Source organism: Truncatella angustata (genome assembly GCF_020726525.1).
Source record: "Truncatella angustata strain MPI-SDFR-AT-0073 chromosome Unknown BKA67scaffold_2, whole genome shotgun sequence".
Lineage (NCBI taxonomy): Eukaryota > Fungi > Ascomycota > Sordariomycetes > Amphisphaeriales > Sporocadaceae > Truncatella > Truncatella angustata.
Window position 1 is genome coordinate 3,891,266 of NW_025763382.1, and position 21,853 is coordinate 3,913,118.

At 48.7% G+C, this 21,853-nt stretch overlaps 5 protein-coding genes across 5 annotated transcripts; 3 read left to right on the forward strand and 2 right to left on the reverse strand.

Annotated features, from left to right (window-relative positions):
- Window positions 1–3,448: 3,448 nt before the first annotated feature.
- BKA67DRAFT_655638 (prokaryotic phospholipase A2-domain-containing protein) lies at window positions 3,449–4,069 on the reverse strand (the record flags this gene model as incomplete). Its single annotated transcript, XM_046106792.1, has 2 exons — window positions 3,449–3,632; window positions 3,726–4,069. 2 exons carry the CDS (start codon window positions 4,067–4,069, stop codon window positions 3,449–3,451), a joined length of 528 nt encoding a protein of 175 aa, XP_045961600.1.
- A 1,374-nt stretch (window positions 4,070–5,443) lies between these two features.
- On the reverse strand, window positions 5,444–8,980 carry BKA67DRAFT_512827 (uncharacterized protein; the record flags this gene model as incomplete). Its single annotated transcript, XM_046097508.1, has 3 exons — window positions 5,444–6,241; window positions 7,211–7,226; window positions 7,494–8,980. The coding sequence occupies 3 exons, from the start codon at window positions 8,978–8,980 to the stop codon at window positions 5,444–5,446; spliced, it is 2,301 nt and encodes a 766-aa protein (XP_045961601.1).
- Window positions 8,981–9,983: 1,003 nt separating this feature from the next.
- On the forward strand, window positions 9,984–12,156 carry BKA67DRAFT_187399 (uncharacterized protein). Its single transcript, XM_046095324.1, has one exon. The coding sequence runs from the start codon at window positions 10,142–10,144 to the stop codon at window positions 11,879–11,881; it is 1,740 nt and encodes a 579-aa protein (XP_045961602.1). The 5' UTR covers window positions 9,984–10,141; the 3' UTR covers window positions 11,882–12,156.
- A 3,991-nt stretch (window positions 12,157–16,147) lies between these two features.
- BKA67DRAFT_555095 (uncharacterized protein) lies at window positions 16,148–16,774 on the forward strand. The gene has a single exon (XM_046102043.1). The coding sequence runs from the start codon at window positions 16,252–16,254 to the stop codon at window positions 16,735–16,737; it is 486 nt and encodes a 161-aa protein (XP_045961603.1). The 5' UTR covers window positions 16,148–16,251; the 3' UTR covers window positions 16,738–16,774.
- A 2,490-nt stretch (window positions 16,775–19,264) lies between these two features.
- BKA67DRAFT_590911 (calcium spray protein) lies at window positions 19,265–21,802 on the forward strand (the record flags this gene model as incomplete). Its single annotated transcript, XM_046104639.1, has 4 exons — window positions 19,265–19,986; window positions 20,089–20,640; window positions 20,767–21,160; window positions 21,236–21,802. The coding sequence occupies 4 exons, from the start codon at window positions 19,265–19,267 to the stop codon at window positions 21,800–21,802; spliced, it is 2,235 nt and encodes a 744-aa protein (XP_045961604.1).
- Between the last annotated feature and the right edge of the window lie 51 nt (window positions 21,803–21,853).

Sequence of the window (21,853 nt, forward strand, 5' to 3'; positions counted from 1 at the left end):
ATACCATATTAGTCATGAATACTAAGCAGTATCTCATATCATGACTTTTCTTACTCTCATGTATTATGATGTGGTGGAGTATGGGACTTTTCACAAATTTTATTTTCCAACTCAAGAGGGACGAAACACAATTCTATAGACACAAAAACCACCACCACACACAAGCGTAGCTCAAAGGCTAACAGGCCCATGATAGCCTAACCGACAAACTTCTGTACCATTCGCAATCAAATAACAAGCCTACGGGTGATCGGACGCTTCAGACCAACATGAAGCAAGGCCTGGAAATCCAAATGTCGCGATGGAAGGGATTGGAATGGCATCCTCTTGGAGCACGGTTTGGCCTCCTTTCTAATGGGACGGGCCCCGCAGTCTCTTCTTCACATTTATATTAGAACTGGTAAACACGCCTTTGTGCCCCTGGGAGCACGCGCAAGCTACTGTCGCAGCCACCGCAACGGCGTTAAATAAACAAACAAACAAACAAACAAACAAGTGTATTATGCTGTAGCTTAAGTATTTCGGTTAAAACTTCATCTTGTTGACCCACTCCACATTTTGATTTATTCGGCGATAACGTAGTTATGGGGTTGTATCTCGTCACAAAACACAGCAAGTCAAGCGTAGTCACCAGATTGGGGACTTTTCCTGCCGAGTTGCCTTTGTTACTGGTACAAGAACAACGTCTGGCACTTTGCTGAAGTTTTATTTTACATCCTTACGTGAAGCACTTCTTCGTTAAGAACCTAGTTCATCTCAAGAGAGATGCGGTCTGCTTATCGAAAGGCCTACCCATTTGAGAGACATGGCTCTTGGACCATATGGCATGACGCACGCGTTGAGTTACAGCTCCGTGTGGACGACATATGATAAGATGATCTGAAGATTGTTCTCCCTACCGGCGGCAGTGTCTTGGCTCTGTCTTTGAAGACTTGTACCGACAAAATCGGCCCCATCGTTAACGGACAGGGGACCTGGAGTGCTTATCGTACCAGCGCACTTAGATTAGTGCTACGGATCAGTGAAATATGACGATTCACACGGTTTATTAGTCGGCGGTGGTCGGATTTGCTGGTCAAGGCAATATTCAACGTGATAATTCGGAACTTACTTTGGTTGCACACAGTATAGAGCCATAAATTTGCAGCTGCGTGTTACTAAGAAAAGCACGAGCCAATCATATGCATATATCTGGCAAGCTTCATTACCATAAATTCTTTCCGCGAGTTTGACTTGTTTAATAACAGTAAGGTAACTAACATATGGATATGTACCTGGATCAATTTGGTGCTTTATTCTCCTGCACGACAATACCAACGTCTTTTGAATCTGCTCGCCATGCCCGTATCTTCTTAAAGCCACCGAAAAATAATCACATATCAGTGTTTCGTTAGATATCTTTCCCACCAGTTTCAGCATAAACCTAGAAACCAAAAGACGAGATCCACGAACGGGACCCTTCTTTGAGATACGAAGTCGTGATTTCGAAGCGACGTGGAACGGTAGCGCAAAGTCGTGCACAGAGATGATTGCAAGCCTTGAGAATTCCGTTCAAGCTCCGGAGCGTTCCATACAACTAGGCACCCTAGAGGAGTTCTCTGGTACCGTTTTTTGGTTGTACGTAGATTGCAACAGTCCCGTTTTCAGTTTTGTATGTGCTGGTTTTGAACCTTAAGTCGCTGTACCCATAGTTAGCGTGCATCAACAACATTTATCTCCCAAGCCTTAGGTTCCCCAAAGTAGCTAGTTGCTAGTAGAAACCCAAGTATGCAGTCAGAATCGCAAGTATAAAAATCATGGTTGCATTCTGTCTGCAAAGTCTCAGGTTGGGCGGCTTGTGCTCTAATTGGAAGGAAGGAAGTGCTACGGTAGGTATCGATCGTAGAGGTTCACCAAAAAGACACCGGCCTCATAACGTCAAGGAAATTTTGACTCATGTTGGCGCTGACTGTTCCTTGAATGTTATACTTATACCCAGTTGAGCTTAGAACCAAAAGATGACGGGAAAAGTACCCGAAACTCAACCAAGCATGAACTGAAAAGTCATAACTCAGAATCGTGCGTCAGCAACGCTCGATCATTTGCTCCCAGGCTCGTACATTTGCATGCCTTGGGGCCACCTGCACAAAAGTCGGACCGGTTGCTGACAGGTGAGGTTTATACCAGCAAGAGGACGAGCAGAACAAAAAAATGCACATGGCGGAGATGCATAATGACGAAACAAAATTTTATTTCCAAAGTTTCCGGTTTGAGATCTATAGACCATGCAGGCTAGTTTTGGACAAACCAGTTGTCTCACATCCCTTGTCACTAATGACCACGTGCTCTGCATGATTTCAACCTCCGGCCGTTGTGACTCTGATGTATGGCGCTGTCCCATACCTGTCCATTTATGTACTTGTGAACGAACATTTCGGGGCTCTCAGACACGGGGTAGCGGCTGCTTCTCCATCGCGCTCTTTCAAATGGTATGAAGGATCAGTGTGAGATGCAACATCATTTTCTTGAGATGGGAATGCTGAAGCCGAGCTGCATATGTTAATGAGTGGTAGCGGTGCGAGGCATCGTGTACAAACTTTGGAATGGCTGGTTCCACAGGAGCTGCTTTTGTCAGACTCCCATAGAGAGAAACTGCCAGTATGATGAATGTTTGGAATCGCATTTTTGCTTCTTGGTTTCCAGGAACCTTGCTCGGAAGGCTTTGTTATGACTAGAAGGGGCGGGTGAGTACCCAAAGGTAACAGAGCATCACCGGAAAGGAAAAGCATGAGAGCTATATGTATAGTAATATATGGTATCTACGGCACAGATAATTGAGCTGGAGTTTTCTGTTCGAGAGATGACTCAGCTGATTCTTCCTTATGTGGATCTTCCCTACCTGATTGGAAAGTGTGTATCATGTCAGATTCAGCCTACGACACCTCGATGCTATCATGGGAGCTTTTAAATCTTAATGAGTGAAGACAGGGAACACCGGTGATCAGAGAAAACCCAATGACACCAACCGACAATTTCCGAAATTGTCCCATTTTGAATTACGTTGCTCTTCTTCGTACCAATCAATCCAGTGAACCGTCACCTTGAAACTCCAACTATATCCACGGGAGCTCTAAGGAAACATTCGGTCACTCACTCATACTCAGCATATTTTGGGGGTTGATATTGCGATACGACTAGATTTAGTGGGAACCAATCGTTCGCTCAACGTGATGACATCAGCCTGATAGTGTAGGAAGCCGACACCATCAAGAAATAAATTTCTCTTTTCTGCGCAATCAAATGCCCAAATTGATGGAGGCCAGACTTCACCTCAGCTGACTGGCGTGTTATTGATCTATGCTAGACTAAACTACGCCAACATCTCGGACATCCTTATCGGGTAAGGCGGCGCGAGCCTGCTGTTGGGCGTACACCTGAGGACTGCAGGCTATTTCTCACTCCTTAATCCCTATGCGTAGTCTGGGAGTTCGCCCTTGGCCTTGAGGTCTGCAACTAACTGGTTGTAGTACTGCAACTTCTCCTCGTACAAGCCGTCCCTCTTGGTGGCGTCTGAGCCACCGAACTCGACTACGGCGGCGTGATAAACGTCCGCCAAAGCCTTGCACACGCTCACGTACTTGTTGTAGACATTACTGTGTATCGAAAAAAAAAAAAAGTCAGCGGGGTTGGTTTTCCTCTCGACGAAGATGGTTTTGTTCCAAAGGTTTATCTTTGCTCGCACATACCACTGGTAGTAGAGATCCTTCTGGAAGTTGGTGTCGATTGATGCCTTGGCAGCCTTGGTGAAGCGGCTCTGGGCACGGTAGTTGGTGTAGCCGAAGTCGTGGCGGTTGCAGGCTGGCACGTAGGGGAAGCCCAGGGGGTTGTCGGGCGAGTCTGTGCAGCCGTCGCTGGTCCAGTCGAGGTAAGATGGGTTGAGTGCGTTGCGGCGGGTGGTGAACGCAGGAAGTGTGATGGTGAAAAGGATCTCATCAGTGATGGCCTCGTTGGCGCGCTTCTCCGTAGGGGCGGGAGCGGCCAGCACTGCGGCCGGGAGGAGAGAAAGAGCGAGTGTGCTGATGAACTTCATCTTGACCTTGTGGCTCCAGAAGTCTGCGAGATCGATGCAGTTGAGGGGAGGAGTCAAGAAACTTCGTTGAGGGAGACAAACCACAATAAGTGTTAACTCAAACCACCACTTGGAATCTTGTGCCGATCCTGAACCACAACTATACACCTGTGGCTCAACCACGATATTTATAGTGAACTACCAGCGTCGACTTGAGCACCGGAGCTCCCACGTCTATTCACATGTCGATCCCATTCCCGAAGCAAGCGCCAGCTGAAAGGCCAACGTTGCCAAGTCGACTTGTGGGATTCGCCTATTACCAACAAGTAATGCGCCGGGACCCTGTACGTCGCCCATTCGCACACCGAGATACCCCATATCCTTGGGATCCGTCGAGTGTAGCAGCGGAGCTCCAATTACATACTTAGAACGGCTGCGTATTGGTGGCTTACAATTATAGCTGCCACCCGATACTACCTGACTTGGCCAATCCCTGCCGATCACTTCCGGGCACGTGGCTAGGCGACTCGATTCCGGATTGGCTACGGGCCCGGATACAGATATACTGGGCGTCCTTGCGCCAAGACAGGATTCCTGAAATTCCTTCCAAAGTACCGCAGCTAAGAAGGAGGGGTTGCAACTTTGCAACGCGTTTTCGAGCTGGCCACGATTCTACAGCGTATGATGCTTGTGGATTCAATAGTAATCCCTCAATGCTACCCCAAGCCAAGACCAAGAGCCGGTCTACCCCTGCAGAAACCCCACACTCTACAGAGATGGAGATAATATGCCTTACTGTATTGAGTACACAGCGATGTTTAATTGATTGTTGGCGCAGGCCGGAAGCGACGCATCAATAATAAGATTAAATTCACCGCCGGAGCAGGAACAACATAGGACATCAGTCCGCCCCAGCTCTTGTTCCTCGGCTCATAGAGAAATTAGGAAAAGGACAAAACTTGCACAAACGATTTGGGGGGGGGGGGGGGGGGGGGGGAGGGGGTTTACACAAACATGATGCAAAGTTTGGAGATAACCATCAAGTTAGGAAAACTCGACACGGCACGCATTTCCCACTGTCCTTTGTCAGTGCTGCATATATACTTAGCAGCTGTGAAAAAAATAGTTTTGATATAGCCCGCCAAGACACGTGCATAACTCCTGTACAGACTCCAATCTCGAGCGTATAGAAATAGCCAAGGCATACCGTTCAACCCCGAGTGTTCTGGTAGAGAATGGAGTTGCCCATGACCGACTCTACAACTTGATAAATATGCCCAGCCGTGAATGTCCTTTTCTTTTGATCCTCGAATTTTCGAAGTGACGCACTCGACAACAATTCATTGAAACCCTGGACGAATATTTCCATTATCTGGACTTGGAATTGGGTGGTCCCTAGTCGTCCTCACCCTCGTCGTCAGAATCCACTTCTCCTTGCCTGAAAACGACCTTCTCACACAATTGAAGAGTTTTCCGGACGGGTAATCCTACGACGTTGTCCACGCTGCCGTCCACCTTTTCAATCAGCACCATGCCGGCGAGACCCTGGATCGCGTAACCACCAGCCTTGTCTACGCCCTCTCTCGTCTTTACATAGCTTTCGATAACATCATCTGGCAAGCCATCCGTCTCTTTCGCAAAGTACACCTTCGTTTCCTCGGTGTACGACGAGATCTCATAGCCCGGGTGCGTGGGCTCCTCCTTGGGCGCCATGCAGCACACTGCCGTGAGGACCTTGTGGAATCTTGTGTCTCTGAGGTGCTTCAACATCCTGATGTGGGCCTGCTCGCTCGAGGGCTTCTCCAGGATTTTGCCCTCTCGTGTCACGATGATGGTGTCGGCCGAGATGACGACGTCGGGCTCCTTGCCCTGCTTGATAGCGCTCGTGTAGACATCCAGACACTTCATGCGTGCCGTGGAGGCCACGTACTCGTACGGACCAAGTACCTCTTTCGAGAGGTCCTCGGGCTTGGCCGATGGGACAACCTCGAGGTCCGTGAGGCCGACCTGGGCCAGGAGGGCTTTGCGCCTGGGCGATGCGGAGGCTAGGATGACCTTGTGCGTCTTCATGTACTTGAGAATGGGGATGTCGAAGGGTTGGGGGCTCTTCCGAGGCGGCGCTGACTGGCGGAGCTTGAGCCCATGCTCGCGGGCGGCGGTGATGTAGTCGGGAGGTGGATAGTTGGGGGTGTCCTCGGTCGCGGGGACGAGAGGCTCGTTCTCGGCCATAGCGGATAGCGAAGAGTTCAGAGAGGGGGAGAGAGATGATGTCTTGAGTCAGGGGCTCTTCCCAAGAGAGCCGTTGTTCACTATCTATCTATCTATTTTTCTATCGACGTCTGCCTCAAAGTCGGATCGAGTCGAAAAATGGGTGGACTGTTGGCTGGCGACCGCCACGGTATGGTGGGGCGCACAATGCAGGTACGTCACAAAATGTCGCCTAAGAACCCCGCTAATTACTTGGACGGAAGGTTGTCAGAGTCCGTGACATGGAAGCTTTGATTTGATAATAAGCAGCGGGGGATTTGAGCCTCAACACTTGCTTTCTATCTTGTCATTCCACACGTGCTATGGGATCGAATCGATCTCCGTTTTGGCTCGTGCGCTCCTGTTTCCAGCTTCGTCCTAAGTTCCTGTCGCCGCCAGTTGTTCGGAATTGCTGCAGGGGCTCCCACCCTCGGGATCGTTGACACGATCTGGGGAGGCGGGGCAGTTTCACATGACAACCCTGCCCAAGATTTCAGGTGAAGCGACGCGCATGATAAGTCAGATAGGGCTGCCAAAATCATTATCACCAAGCACCGGCGCCGTCGGATGAACATGCATTCTTGTTGCCACTACCACGTCGCACATTACTTCTGCGATTGACGGGTCTGCATCAGGGAGAACACTGATAGAACTCGTGGCTGTCCTGTCATGAGATATATGTGATCATGGCTGATAAGTCATCTCACTCGCCAAGCCCCGGCCTCAATGGCGCCGATGAGAAGACCAGGTTGACTGAAGAGGAGAAGAAGCAGAATCACATTGCATCAGGTACAGATCAAATAAATGCAACCTCGGATTTTAGTACATATATGCTTACAACACATAACACAGAACAGAAGCGCCGACAGGCCATCCGAGATGGGTTCGACAAATTATGCGAACTTGTTCCCGGACTTGACGGTCAAGGGCGCTCCGAAGGCCTCGTCCTGAGTCGCACCGTGGAATACATGCGCGAACAGCTTGAAGTCCGCCGGAGGTTGGTACAGGAGCGTGAAGCTGGTGGTGAGGTAGTTGACGAGAAACTCAAGGAGTATGCACAGTTCCCTCCCTGTATCTTCCTCTCGCTAATTGCTTCAGACCGTTGAAGATTCTCGAGCGGCTCGAAGAGCTGGACCGAACAAGGACGGTCCACAAGATTGAGGATAACGATTACTGAGGCTGCCAGCTGGCCCTTCACTCGTATGCATCTATCTTGGCCTTCAATATATCAAGTAATTCCTGTGGAGACATTTCCTTGTACTTGTCACCGCTGGCATCACCTTGAGAAAGTGTAGTCGTGTCCACCGTGACTGTGCCTTTTTCTATCTGTCTTGAACCGACCGTGACGATGACCCCGTAGCCCTTGGCCTTGGCCTCGCGTACCTTGGCTCCGATGCTGGTCTTTCTGTCGTCTATGTCGACGGATATCTGAGTAGCATTGGACACTGGGCCATCATCGCTGCTCTTTGACCCAGAAATACCCAACAAGAGGTTCCGAGTTGTATACGCCAGATCAAGGACCGGTTCGCTATCATTTACCACAAGTATCATGACCTGTCTAGGATTCAGCCAAAATGGCCACTTCCCATTGTAATGCTCAATCAGCAAGGCCATCAATCTTTCGACGGAGCCCAGAACAGCTCTGTGGATAAGTACGGGTGTGACCGGGCCCGACTCGGCCAGCCTGGCGGCATCGGTAGTGACCTCGCCTTTCTGTTCCAGCTCCGGTGCTGGCGCCTGGTACTCCAATTCGAACCGCTTCGGCAACTGGAAATCGAGCTGGATCGTAGCGGTTTGATGTTCCTTTCCGTCAGAGTCTCTCAGAATGATGTCGATTTTGGGGCCATAAAATGCACCGTCGCCTTGATTAATACCCCATTCTAATCCCGAGGCATCAAGTGCTCTTTTCAAAGCGCCCTCAGCTCGATCCCAATCCTGGGCAGAGCCGATGAAGTGGTCGGCTGGTCTGGTGGATAGCGCGAGACGGTAAGGCCCTAGCTTGAAGACTTTGTATGTTACTCGCACGAAGTCGAGGGTGTTTCTGATTTCCTCTTCGATTTGTGACGGTCTGCAGAAGATATGGCCGTCGTCTTGGTGGAATCGGCGGACCCTAGTCAATCCGCTCAGTGCTCCAGAAACCTCGTTCCTGTGGAGTGGAGAGAAGTCGGCGTATCGGATGGGGAGGTCTCGATAGCTTCGGCGCTGAGAGGCAAAGATCAGGCAATGGCCTGGGCAGTTCATCGGCTTGAGTCCGTACTCGTCTTCCTCTCCATTCTCGGTGGCATCTGCTCGCGATGGGGATGTGCTAGTTACTGTGAACATATCCTCGGCGTAGTTGTCCAAGTGGCCTGACTTGGCCCAAAGAGCCTTCTTGTAGATGGTAGGAGTAATTACTTCGTCAAAGCCGTAACGAATGTACTGTTTCCGTAAGAACTCGACAAGGCGATTGAATATCTTTGCGCCATTGGGCAGAAACATGGGCGAGCCGGGGCTGTATATCGAGGTCGTGAAGAGCTCTTGCTGCAAACCGAGCTGCCGGTGGTCTGCTGCAGGTTTGGGAGGTGTCCCTGCGGTCGCGCATGACGAACATGATCTCTGCGTCAATGAGAGGCCGTTGCGATATATTCTAGGTAACGACCCCGATGATCTTGCAGGGCGCAACCGCGATATCCTCCTCAACAACATCCTATGCATGGTATGTGGCTGTTGCGAACCATGAGGATGGGAAGCTCACAGTCCAAAACGCTCCGCGTCACCCATAGAGAGCCAAAATATCAGTCGTGCTAGATGCCCACCCCATTTCTGCTAATCTACCTCCCCCGGTCGGGATTGTACAACAAATAAAGTCCGTGATACGCTTTTGGTCCGTGCTGACCCGTGCTTATCTTCACCTCCAAAGCTCAAATTCGAACACGCCGGATGGCATTCCGTAACCGCGATGGTTGACAGTTTTAGAAGAACTGGTAAACCTAGTTAGTTAGGGTTAGTGTTTTACGTGCTTAGAGTTTGTCCGGGGGGCGAAGGGGGGCGGCAGTCCCCTTTGTCGGGAATACGGTATTTGTTAAAGTTACTGGGGAAGGTACATATATACATACATAGTAGTATGTACGTAGCAGATAAGGGGTGGGCATCTGGCCGGACAGCAGAATACCCTCGATTGAATCTTTGGCGCAGGCTACGGTGCAGGTGCAGGCACTGGCGCAGGCTCTGTTGCGTTCTCTGCCTGTAAAAGCCTAACCCCGTCTAGTGCAACTCCTAACCCCTGTCACACGTCGTGCACTATGTCGAACATGGTAAGAGCAGTTTGATATCGAGCTCATGTGACAGGGGTCCGCCCAGTCATATGGTACTACATCCGGATTATGTAAACCTGTATCGAACAACGTCATATCGCGACGGGCCGCTGCCTTCAACTCGCATCGCATTCAACAATCACTTTATGAACATTCGCAAGGCAACAGGCCCTGCCTATTCCTCCATAGCAACTATTTTCGAGTCCCGATTCACTCTTATCCCCGGAATTCTATGAGTCATCGCGTATGCAATATCACATTACCCTTGTACTCGAGGCTCATCCGTTGCTAGCTCGGCATATAAATAAACACTTCCGTCTCCATATCTGCAACAACGTTTTCGCCACTTTAGCGTGCGACGCGCTTCAGAACTGCTTTCAACGCGACTTGATCTTCACAATCTCGGTCATTCTGTGCTCTAAGTCAGAATTATTTTACTAGTCTCTATCCTCCAGACTAAGAACAGTTTGACTCGCAAAAGTCGTGAAGGCGACGTATCGTTGATGGCATAAGTCTGGTAAAGGCTATATGTCAACATCCTGCTGAGTGAAACATGTCACCAAGCAAGAAAAGCAGCTACGCAAGTTTGCCCTTTGAGAGCTCCTGGCGTATGGTCGAGGGCGGTGAGAACGATAGTTTCGACACTTCCATCGTACAAGATCCCTACGAGGACGATCTGATCATCTCCAGTGGTCCATCGCAATCGCAAGGAACCATCCCATCTCAGGACTTCAGCATAGGGTCTCAGGATAGTATTCGCGACTTTGCGACGAATGCAGACGAGGACCAGGTCATTCTAAGATCCCCTTTCCATCCGTCACTAGCATCAGCCGATAAAGAACGCACACCAGTGCCTGAGTTCTTTATGCCCAAGGTGGAAGTTGAAAGCCCGAGAAGGGGCAATCGCTCATCAAAATCAACCATCCGCCCAAACACGGATGAGTTACACGCTATTCGCCGTCGTGGCTATCGACAGGAGGAAAGTGGAAGTCATCAGAAGAGATCTTACGACAATGGACAGGGGAATTTAAGGAGGCACGACTCACATGACTCTCAATATCGCACGCCCACGCCGTGGGAGCGATTTTCGTATGCATTACCCGGAGCACTATTCGAAACTGCAGCTTGGTGTCTATCAGTGCTTGGCATGGCTTTGCGCTACGCAAAATGGCCGCTGGCCATTCTTCTAGCAGCGTATCTCACCTTTGGTGCTGGAATCATTGCCAGGAACATGATCAAGGACTCGATCACGACATCTTTATCACCGGTATGCCGAATCCCAGGCGTATCGTTACTGGATTTGCCGTTCTGTCCAGACTTGCCGTCAGTTCCTGGAAAGGAGGGCTCGGGTCCGGTTGAGTTTGATGAACTCATGAATGTGCAAGCCGATTTCGAAAAAGTTCTCGAGACATCTGCATCAGGTGTTTCGCTGCCTATGGAAATGAAAAGATCAGAAGCAGCTGTGCGAGATCTCCGCACTATCATCAAATATGAGAAGGATCTCCCCGCACGTGACGAGTTACTTTATGAATTCGACGGTTATATCGAATCCATGCGAGGCATTTCAAACGACCTTCTAAGCTTCAATACTCACGTTGGTAGCGCAGTCGATTCTGTCATATCCATTAACCGCTGGACCTCACGCTACATTGACTCCATATCTGCAGAACGAGCAGCGCACGACAACACACTATCTCGAGTGACTGATTGGCTGTTCTCGCCATTCCAACCCGCTGTTTTCGATGAGCGCTTGCTTCTCGACAAATATGTGGAGCACACGGCACTGGTTTCCGACAAGATAGCTAACTTGATCGTCGAGGCTCAAGCTGTGTTACGACAGCTTACGCAAGCCGAGAATCACCTGCAGCTCATCAATGAGCACGTTGTGCGTTCTGGCAACGAAGTCAAGGAGAAGAAAAGCGAAGTCTTCTGGACGCTGTGGACACTTGTCGGGGCTAACAACCGCCGCCTGCACAACTTGCGAGCCCAACTGGGACTCTTGCGAGCGGTCGAATCGCAGCGGACTTCGGCGGTTGAGCAGCTTGTGGGGTTGGTGCATGATCTGGGAGACATCCAGACGAAGCTGAGCGATTTGAGAGATCGCGTTGCAGCGCCCGAGCTGCTAGCCGACCAGGCGAGCATTCCATTGAGCGTGCACATCGAGACAATCAACGCAGGTGTCGAGAGGTTAGAATCTGCAAGAAGCAGGATCAGAGCCGAGGAGAATGATCGAATACAACAGGCTTTAGCAAGAGCTAGGGACGACAATCATTTGATTGACGCTCCCAAATAGTAAAGCGTAAGGTTTTTCGTATCGTCTTCCAGGGACTCGAACTCATGACTTTGGCATTGGAGTTTTGGCGTGCCGTGTTTGAGGGGTTGAAATTATGGAGATGGAGAGAATTATTGATGGCAAGACCGGTCCGTTCGCTGTCCGTAGAGAACCATAAAGCTGCACTGGATTGATTTAACATTTGGGACCAAACTGCTGCGCTCTCATCTTGGTCAATAAGCAGGGGCAAAAGATCCGACCAGAAAGTGAAACAGATGGTCTAGTCTAATGCACTGGCACAATTCCAACTCTAGAGATAGAATACGACCGGTGGTGGTGAATAACCCACTGTTGGTAATATGATTTTGTTTTAACGATAACAAAAAATCACTTGTTGGAGGAAGAGCTATCCGGCTTTGGTATAACAACTAAAGGTGTGACTAGACTTGTGTGGATGGCACCTTGGAGGGAACATCCCAGTTTCAAGAAGGCAATATCTGTGAACACCATACGGCAAACCAGACTGAAGGGGGTAGTTATACTATGGAAGCATAAATCAGCCCCTGCACATTAGGCGAGGTTCTTGCTTGGTATCAAATACAAAAGGTCGAAAACTAGGTCTTCTTTGTCCTTGCAGTGATCTATAATGAGATCATATTCCAGTGGCTGACCTTGTTTTATGAGCACAGATTTAAAACCCCAATACAAGTTTGACTTCACTATGAAGGTTCTTGTCCGACACTGGACAGATCTAGTAGATGACGCCGTGAAAGGGAAACCCTGTTGAACTACGACATCGTCGAGGTCACCACACCATGATGTCGTCGAGGTCACAGCACTACCAGCCACAAATGGGTCAGAAACCCTTTATTAGGGTGTAGCTTGCATGCTTCTCCGTGTTTTTTTTTTTTCCACGATAGGCACGCAGAAAAGCTTTGAGGAAGAAACTCCTACACAATTACTCTCATCCGCTCACCAGAATCCCACTTCAGCCTCATTCATTCCGTTCCCTATCTCTTGCTTTGTTCTCCTTTGCTGGCAGGCATTAGCGTTGCCATTCACTTCAAAATGTCCCCAAATCTGGATGATCACTTCCGTGAAGCATTCCCACACGGCGGCCTCCGAATCGTCCAACCTGACTCGACCGACCTAGATTTCTTCTACGAAAGCTGGAAGGCTCAGTGTCCCGATGACAAGACACTGAAGTTGGCAGATTTTGCGGCTTCCCAGAACATAGCAGCTACAGACTGGAAGCTTGGTGGATACGCCCCAAACGTCTATAAGTTTTTCAGCTTATTTATTGAACAAATATGGAAACGACACAGTGTTGACATTGTTATAGGCGTAGTAGAAGGTGAAGCAGGCACCAAGAAGCTCGTCGGGCACTACCAGCAAGGTACACGTATTCTCTGGCTTTGGGGAAATTCTGGCCAATATGGCAAAGTTCGACCTCTTAATTCTTCACAAGGCAACTGATATATCATTTCCCCAAATTGACGACTTGCGCTTACAATTGCCAGCAAAGCTGTGCCCACTTTCTGGTGGACTATTCACCATTGAGGAATACTCTGGAGAAAGTAGCAAGAACAGCAAGTGGAGCAACTCTTCTTCCTCTCAGAAATCAGAAGGTAAATTTTGGTTTACTTACTCTGTTTGGCTTTCTCTCGTATTCCTAATAGCTTATTTTGACGCAGTACTTGCGGTTCGACTCCCCAGCGCAACTCTAGGCAGCCCCCAGTCCACCTTACATCCACACAACATTTCCAACAATAATACAACACAAGAATTCCGCAAACTGGAATCCGAAACCAAAATGGCTGCAAACGCTAATCAGCCTGGCCAATCCGTATCGGCTCGGGCTTCGATTGGTAATAAATCTCCAACCACATTCGATGGGGCTGTGATGTCCACGGATGAAGACTGTATCACAGTCGGTGATACCGCAATCTTCTTTCCACGCGACGTTCCGCCTGTGGTGATTGGTAATCGCGTCAGGTTTCCGAATTGCGTTATGGATCATGAGATCTTTTGGCGCCAGGTTGATTTGCGGGTTTCTGCTGACATGAATGTCGAGAATGATGGGGATTCTCTCAAAGTTTACCGCCTAAAGTCTCGTGCTTCTGCCGGATGTCGAGAGAAGGATGACTGGCCATTTTCTTCAGAGCTGAAGATAGCATGCAAAGACCTCACTCTGGTTCAAGCCTACGACAGGGCCGTTCAACACCTAAAGATAGACGCTCGAGCGCAACACGTTTACTTGAAGGGTACCAAGTTGTATTTTCCCAACTACCTTAAGGCCGAGAGGATTCCCGATGGAATCACATTCACAACGACTCAAACAAACGGTCAAACCAGCGTGGGATATACTGTGTCTATTCTTTGCAAGAAAGGCAACGCAAAGCTAGTCCTAGACAAGGGTAATAAAATCCGCTATGTTTCTGACGGCATACAAGTATGCGAGTTTGCATGCGGTAGAATGGATCTCCGAGCTATGGCACGATTTCTAGAATCACCTGACTCGCAAGCTGCGTCGAAAAGCCTTACTTCCGCAGAAAAACTAAGGGCGATGGGACCGCAACCTTTCAGTCAGAAAGAGAATCAGCTCATGATCCGCGATGTTACCATATATTACCCCTCAGACATATTACCTCCGTCCATCAAGGATAAAAGGGTAGTCTTCAGTAACTCTCTCGATTCTATGCCGGTCAACGACATCACCATGCATCCGCCTACCGGTCACGACATTCTCTATGATGGCAACGAAGTTCACATCTATCCACCTTCATGGAAGATGCTCGACCGGGTCCGTCTCAGTGGTGATATTGAGCAGCGAAAGTGCAACAAAGTCGGCAGAAGTGTTTGCCTTGGCAAACCGGATCAGTTCACTCCCCCGGATGTCAACGCAATCCAGGGAGATATGTTCCGAGAAGCTTGCACAATACATGTAACAGGCAGTAGTACCCAAGCCTCTTATACAGGTAAGATAATGCCCTTAGGTTGCCTGTCTTATATGTTATCAATCTCCAAGAATGGAGCTTCGACCCTACAGCTTTTGCTATTCCTCCACCTCCACCTCCACGACTATGTTGTTTCTTACGATTACCCGCATTGCTGCTTATGGTTACGCATTTTATCCTCCGAGTTAAACAGAGCAATCGGCATAATTGTCAATGATCTTTTTTGTACAAAAGCTTCAGCTAACTGGAATATTTCGTACAGACGATAGTACCGTAAATGAGTACTCCGCTGAGAATCTGTTGTTTGATATAGCAGAAGACCATGTCGCCATTAAAGGAGGAGTAAAGATATTCTTTCCCCGTGACCTCGAACGTGTTGTAAGTAGCAGCTACATCCTATTCGGAAACAGCGAGGGACAAGTCAAGTTATTTCAGTCTGCCTATGGGCCCACCACTGTTATGCTACCGACGGGCTGGCGTATGTGCTATCACATCAAAGGGGATGAGATTGTCCGTACGGAAGAATTCAACGCCAAGCGTGATGCGTACATCGAGGATATGGAAAGCGTCATGACGGCCCAGGGAAAGCTGGTCGCTCCAGGTTCCTCGATAACACAAAGTACGCTTGATGTTGGCTCCTACCCCGTGGAAATACTTGATTTCTCAGGGACAAAACTTTACTTTCCAAGTAACGCTAGGCCGATTGTCCAAGATCGCCTAATCCAATTTCCTGGTGGATTGACACGAACATATTTTATGACTGATACTAAAGAAGTCGCGATTGCTGTCCTGCGACTCGGAGAAGAATGGGACTTTTTGAGAGACGGTGAAAACACCATCATCTATCGTAAGAACCACCCATCGGTTAAGCCTAAAGAGGTTGAGTATCAGGAGATCGATATCAAATCTATCGAGCAGCACCCCATCCATTGTGAGCGCTGCCCGCCCATTAAAACCCCGTACGAAGAGCTACACATCACGTGCAAGGGGTCTTACTGGTTCTGGTATCCTGAGAATCTCAAGCCTAAGGGTGTTTACGGCGAGAATGGATTTGAACTGCACTTTCCCGGTTCCAAGCGATATTGTTTCATTGATGGCATCAAGTTCCATTTTCCACCCAACTGCGATATCGTTCTTTCCCATGAGGTACATATCTACCCCAAATCAGAGCAAATCATGGAGAGATACAAGGACGAGATAGCCAAGAAGTATTACCATCCCAAGCCGCCGCGCCTTCTAGGCACACAAATCGCCATAGGCGACAGCGACATTACGACTCTCATTATCGATCCTGCCGAACGTGATGCTGCAATAAAGGAGGAGGCGGACTGGCTCTCATCTCAGGACCCTACCGAGTGCAAAAAACACGAGGTAGCCGGAAAGCGAAGCACCATCAAACAGGAGCTCATCGAGAACGAGAAATGGAGCAAGAAGATGAAGACCAGGGTGGAAAAGGGAATTGTGAAGATCAAGGAAAAGTGCCTGCCAATTATCCAGCAGGAGCAAAAGATCTGGAAACAAACAAAGACCATCTATCAAGAGGCGATCCAGAAGGAGCTGGACAAACGCGAGAGAGAGGCTGACATCTCCGACGAAGCAAGAGCCTTGATCAAGCACGCCGAGGACTGGATGGCTGACCAGGCGATGAAGCACCAGAAGATAATGGACATCATCATGGCGCTCAAGAAGCGCGATAAAGAAAGAGAGGATCAGGAACTGAGACAGTGGGAGACGTATATTGCTGAACTCCTCCCATTGCCCATGACGGGCACCACACCAACGCCTGCCGATGGTGTTATCCGCCTTGGTAGAGCGGATAATGATACCCTGGAGGCTATGATCGCTGGGATCATAGGCATATCTGTCCGTCCCACCCGTGTACCGGAGGAGGCACCAGTCCTGGAGGCCAAGGGACTGTGAGAGGAGAAGAAAAACCAAGGATAAAAAGAAGTAAAAGGAACAAAACCCAATTCTAGACAGATCAATAGAGGAAGTTGTTTAACCTTAGCTTAATTCTGTGTGAATATGAAATATGAGATGAACACCACCCATCACGAGACAGATGAGCAACATCTGGAACTATAATAAAAATGAAACTTGCCTTATATATATAAGCAGACTGGCTTCTAGTATCTTTTAATAATGTACCTTAATTTTCCTGTCCCTCCGACAGTTGAAAATGGGAGCTAGGATCATTAGTAAATCTGAAAACAATTATGACCTTCGTACACCACCGGGTAAAAGTGGGATGGAGAAGAAGTGACCCCGAGTTTGATTGAGGCTATGCTAGGCGGTGGCTTCAATGTGGTAGATGGATGACCTCGTTAGGCATACTTGTGCCAGGACTTCTGCTGTTGTGACCACACATGCTCATATTATGATGATTCGGTAAGGGGTAAATTTCGTGAATGTGCTTGACTTCCTCATGTCGTCTCGGAGGTAGGCTTTGTCTCTAACCGTGAGGCATTTTGGATTCCTAGGTAGTTGGAAATGAAGAAGGATGCGCTATCATGCTAGAGGTAAGAGATATCTATGTTTAAGCTGTCCAGAGAAGCTCTACTTAAAACGGTTAGAACTTAATGCCGTGCATAATTTGTGGGAAAGGTGTATTATCACCGGTCTAATTTATAGGCCGTGGCCGGGATGTTTCAAGGAGTCCTATGTCGTCAAAGTGAGAATGAGCAGGTTTAATATTTGGAACAGAACACCGAACTATGAAGTGAGTTATATTACGCCTGACAATTTAACCATAGCAATGTTCGATGTCGAAAGTTTCACGAGGCTGGAGAGACTAAGTAACTTTTGCGAGATCAAGGGCCCCAGTATCCTTCATAGAACTGGTAACAAAGGCTGCTATAGGTCTAGCCTAGCACTGCCCGCTTCAACCTCGTATGAGATCTATTGCTCAAGAATATCGCCTTATCGTAATCAAATGGTTGGTTTCATCAAGTATGTATACCTCGTTGATGACCGAACTGTCTCGCTTCAACGTGGCCTCGCAAATACCAGGTGGAATTCATACATAATAATATATGTTGAGCAAGTGAAATTCGGACAGTTCCTTGGTCTCTGTTATGCGACACCAGAGTCAGGCAAATATTAGACGTTTTGACTACATCACACAGAGCCCTCTTGGCTGCCAAATGGACATCAACAGTTCTCGATCGTCACTAGCCGAACATTCCAGTCAAAACAAGAGATGGAAGCGGTTGGTCCATAAACATATCCACTCTTTCTGGTCGTAATTTCCGTGGCGTACAGCCGCGTTTGAGTGATAGTTGTAGATGTCTTCCAGTATAGCCGATGCAAGATGCCCGTGTCGTATAGAATGGGGCAACCCAAAAACCACCAATCTGTGCTTCGAGCGAAATATTGCACTAAAAAGCTTCCATCGACTAAGAAAAAGCTTGACTTGAGGAGCTTGTAATTAGCTAAACTTGTGTTAAAGTAATAACCTCAACTTGGTTTCACACGTCTGCTACCATAAACGGTTATACTTTTGAGTTTGACAAACTGGTGATTGAGGTTGAAACAGGAAAGTGGCCCCCTTTTTTCCGACGACGACCTCTAGGCAGCAGACGAACTAATTCTTAGCGCAGCCCGCCATTTTTTAAGCGTAATATTTGGGGCCCGACGCTCCGTTCTTGACCGGGGCGAGCTTCAAATGTTACTCAGTGGAGAAATCGTATTGAAATCTCCAGACTCTAGGTCGAGGTTCTAGGCGTCTTCCAATCTGCAGCATTCGTGTCGGGTCGGCTGAATCCTTCAGAGTTGCACGAATACAGCAATGATCATGCGGGGTCATGGTGGTTGGCTCATGCAGAGGAAGAACATATCGTAATCGTCACAACACGACCCAGGGAGCCAGCTCGTATTGTGAGTTCAACCGTTCAATCAAGATTTGCTGCAGCGACTGCGCCCTGTTGTCTGGCTCGATGCGGAGAAGTCCGGGCCCCCCAAAGCGACCCACATTCCAATAATCCAAGAACTTGACAGCGGCTATCATGTGCAGGCATCTCATCTCGCCTGAGGGAGATTGGTCAAGTTTGGCGTCAGACGCTCTCTGCTTACCAGAGAGCATCATAGCAACCTCAAACCACCAAGAGCTCTTCATCCCTTCTCAATCGCTTGTTGCGGATGATAGAGTCTTGCCAACGACCTTCGAGGTAATGATGGAGTGATTGACGTGGATTCACTCGCTTGCTTTTGACCCAGGTTAACGCCCCGTCGCCGGCTTGCAGATGATAAGCAAACCTTCTTACTCTCGGGCTTGTCGCAACACACTAATCCCGACCATCATCAATCATTCGTTTCGACTTGTACTGTCTATCATTATCGCCTGACGTCAACGTTTGTTCTTTAATCATTACAAAATAGCCCATCGCCAGTGCTCGTTGCTCGAAACAATCTTGTTGAGCAAGCGGCGGCTGTATCGCCAACCGCCACTATGAGGATTTCGAAAGTGTTCGCACTTCCCTTTCTTGGGGCGCTCGTCGCCTCTCAAAATGTCTTGCAGTCGACGAGTCTCAACACATGTCAGGACAACTCTGGTTTCCAGGCAAGCAAGTTTGACGTCGTTTTCGACCCGAGCGATAATAGAGTCAATGTCAACATGGTAGCAACTTCTTCTATCGAGGGGAATGTCGTATTTGATATAGCCGTCGCAGCATACGGCTATGAAATTATGCGCAGAGTTATTGACCCTTGTGATAACGGAATCGCTGGGTTTTGCCCAATGCAAACTGGCGACACGTCAACTCCCTTCATTCTTCGGATCAGCCCCTCTGCAACAAGGATGATTCCGTCGATAGCCTATTCATTTCCAGACCTCGACGCCACGGTCAAGGTGTACATAAACTCCACAGATAACGTTGGTCAGAGTCTGGCTTGTCTCGAAGCCCGAATTTCGAACTCGAAAACTGTGGACCTGCTCGGCGTGAAATGGGCCTCTGCAGCAGTCATAGGTCTGGCACTGCTCTCCAGTGCCATCATCAGCGGTTTAGGGCACTCAAATGCTGCCTCGCATATTGCTGCTAATGCTGTGGCTCTGTGCAACTACTTCCAAGCACAAGCCATGATTGGGCTCACTGGGGTGTCTCTACCACCGTCAGTTCAGGCTTGGACACAGGACTTTCAATGGAGTATTGGTATTATCAACGTTGGCTTCATGTACGTTTTAATTGTCTCACGTCATATTCCTCCTGGCCACATGAGCGAAGTTATGAATAGCTCAATTGCCGACGAGAATTATGAAAGGCTGACCCTTGACAGGCAAAACATCTTTACATGGTACCAGAGAGCTACCGGAGGCACGCCATCACAACTGTTCAGCACCCTTGAGACTATCTCGGTACAAGTTTCAAAGCGTTCCTTGCCTGTCCTCGGGCCTGCTATGGGTTTGGCAAAGCGGGCCCTGGCAATGTTGCCTGGGCGCTCGACCGAACATGTGGCAAATCTAGCGAAACGGACCAACATCAAGAATTCATCAGGCAGTTATGTCGTTACGGGCGTGCAACGCGTTGCCTATAGATCCAGGATTGAGTCGACTAATCTTTTCTTGACCGGCTTTACCTTCTTCTGCCTTGCTCTTGCCTTTTCGGCCCTCGCCGTTGTGGCGGCAAAAGGACTTTGCGAGATTGCGACGAGAATTGGATTGATCAAGAGCGATAAGTTTCAAGACTTCCGCAATGGTTGGCGTGTCGTGCTTAAAGGCGTTCTATATCGCATAACTCTTCTTGGTTTCCCAGCTATCACGATTCTTTGCTTCTGGGAGTTCACCCAGAACGATTCTCCAGCGGAAATGGTCTTGGCTGTTTTCTTCCTGTAAGCGCACCTACGATGTTGCCCTTTTTTTTCCTTTTCTTTTTTTTTCAAAGCTCATACACCCTCCTGGTATCAAATGACCTCCAGTCTCCAGGCTGACACAATTTTTTTTTACAGATTATACAGCACAGTTGCCCTAGCCTGGGCTGGTTGGAAAGTGGTCCAGCTCGCTCGCCGGTCCGTAAATTTACACAAAACACCGGCTTATATCTTGTTTTCCGACCCTCAAGCTCTGAACAAGTGGGGATTTCTATACATACAATTCCGAGCATCAGCATACTATTTTATAATACCCATCATCGGCTACTATTTAGCTAAGGGCATGTTCATCGGCTTAGGTCAGGATGCGGGAATTGCACAAGCTATTGGCTTCATCATTCTCGAGGCAGCCGTTCTGATTACCACTAGCGTGATGCGACCATGGATGGATAAGAAGATGAACAGTTTCAACATTACCATTGCTGTTGTCAATTTCTTGAACGCTATTTGCCTGCTTCTCTTCACTGAAGTCTTCGGACAAGTAAGTAAATCATTTCTCGGAACCTGTCAAATAACAAATGAAATCTCAAAACCACATTACTAACATAGTCTGTAGCCGGCCATTGTCAATGGCATAGTCGGTGTTGTCGTTTGGATCTTGAACGCGGTCACAACGATCGTGCTTGTAATCTTCTGCATCATAACGACTGCTTTCGTTTTCTTCCGCGAGAACCCGGATGGGCGATATCGTTTCATGAGCGACGAGCGTGCATCATTCATGAAGTCGATGAACTCCTTGTCAGCAGCGGATCAACTCAATGCACTCGCCAGCACTGCCCGGGGTGAAAAGGGCCACGGCTTGGATCTCGACGACGGGGAGAACGAGTCCAACTCTTCTCAATCTGGTCATCGTCATTCGATGCGACCGTCCACAGCCGGCTCGGGGCCATCACGGAGTTCGTGGCGAGACTCCCGAACGCGTGTCGGACCATCGCCGTTTGCGACCGATGCTCATCGTAACAGTCCTTTGAACCCGACGAGTGGTAGAAATTCACCTACGAATCATTTAAGCATAAATCCGCCAGCCAGCACCAATGGTCACAATGGGCCACCATCGCCTGAGGTGCGGAGTCCAAACAACTCAAGCCCCTGGCAGAGGGGCGCAGGATATGACCACGCTTAATTGTTCCTATGTTCTGGAGTCTGTGGTTTTAAGATGTCGTGAATGATTGTA

What these genes read in the sequence shown, in the direction of transcription:
- BKA67DRAFT_187399 (XM_046095324.1), top strand. Translation starts at nt 10,142, where the DNA reads ATGTCACCAAGCAAGAAAAGCAGCTACGCAAGTTTGCCCTTTGAGAGC.
- BKA67DRAFT_555095 (XM_046102043.1), top strand. Translation starts at nt 16,252, where the DNA reads ATGAAGACCAGGGTGGAAAAGGGAATTGTGAAGATCAAGGAAAAGTGC.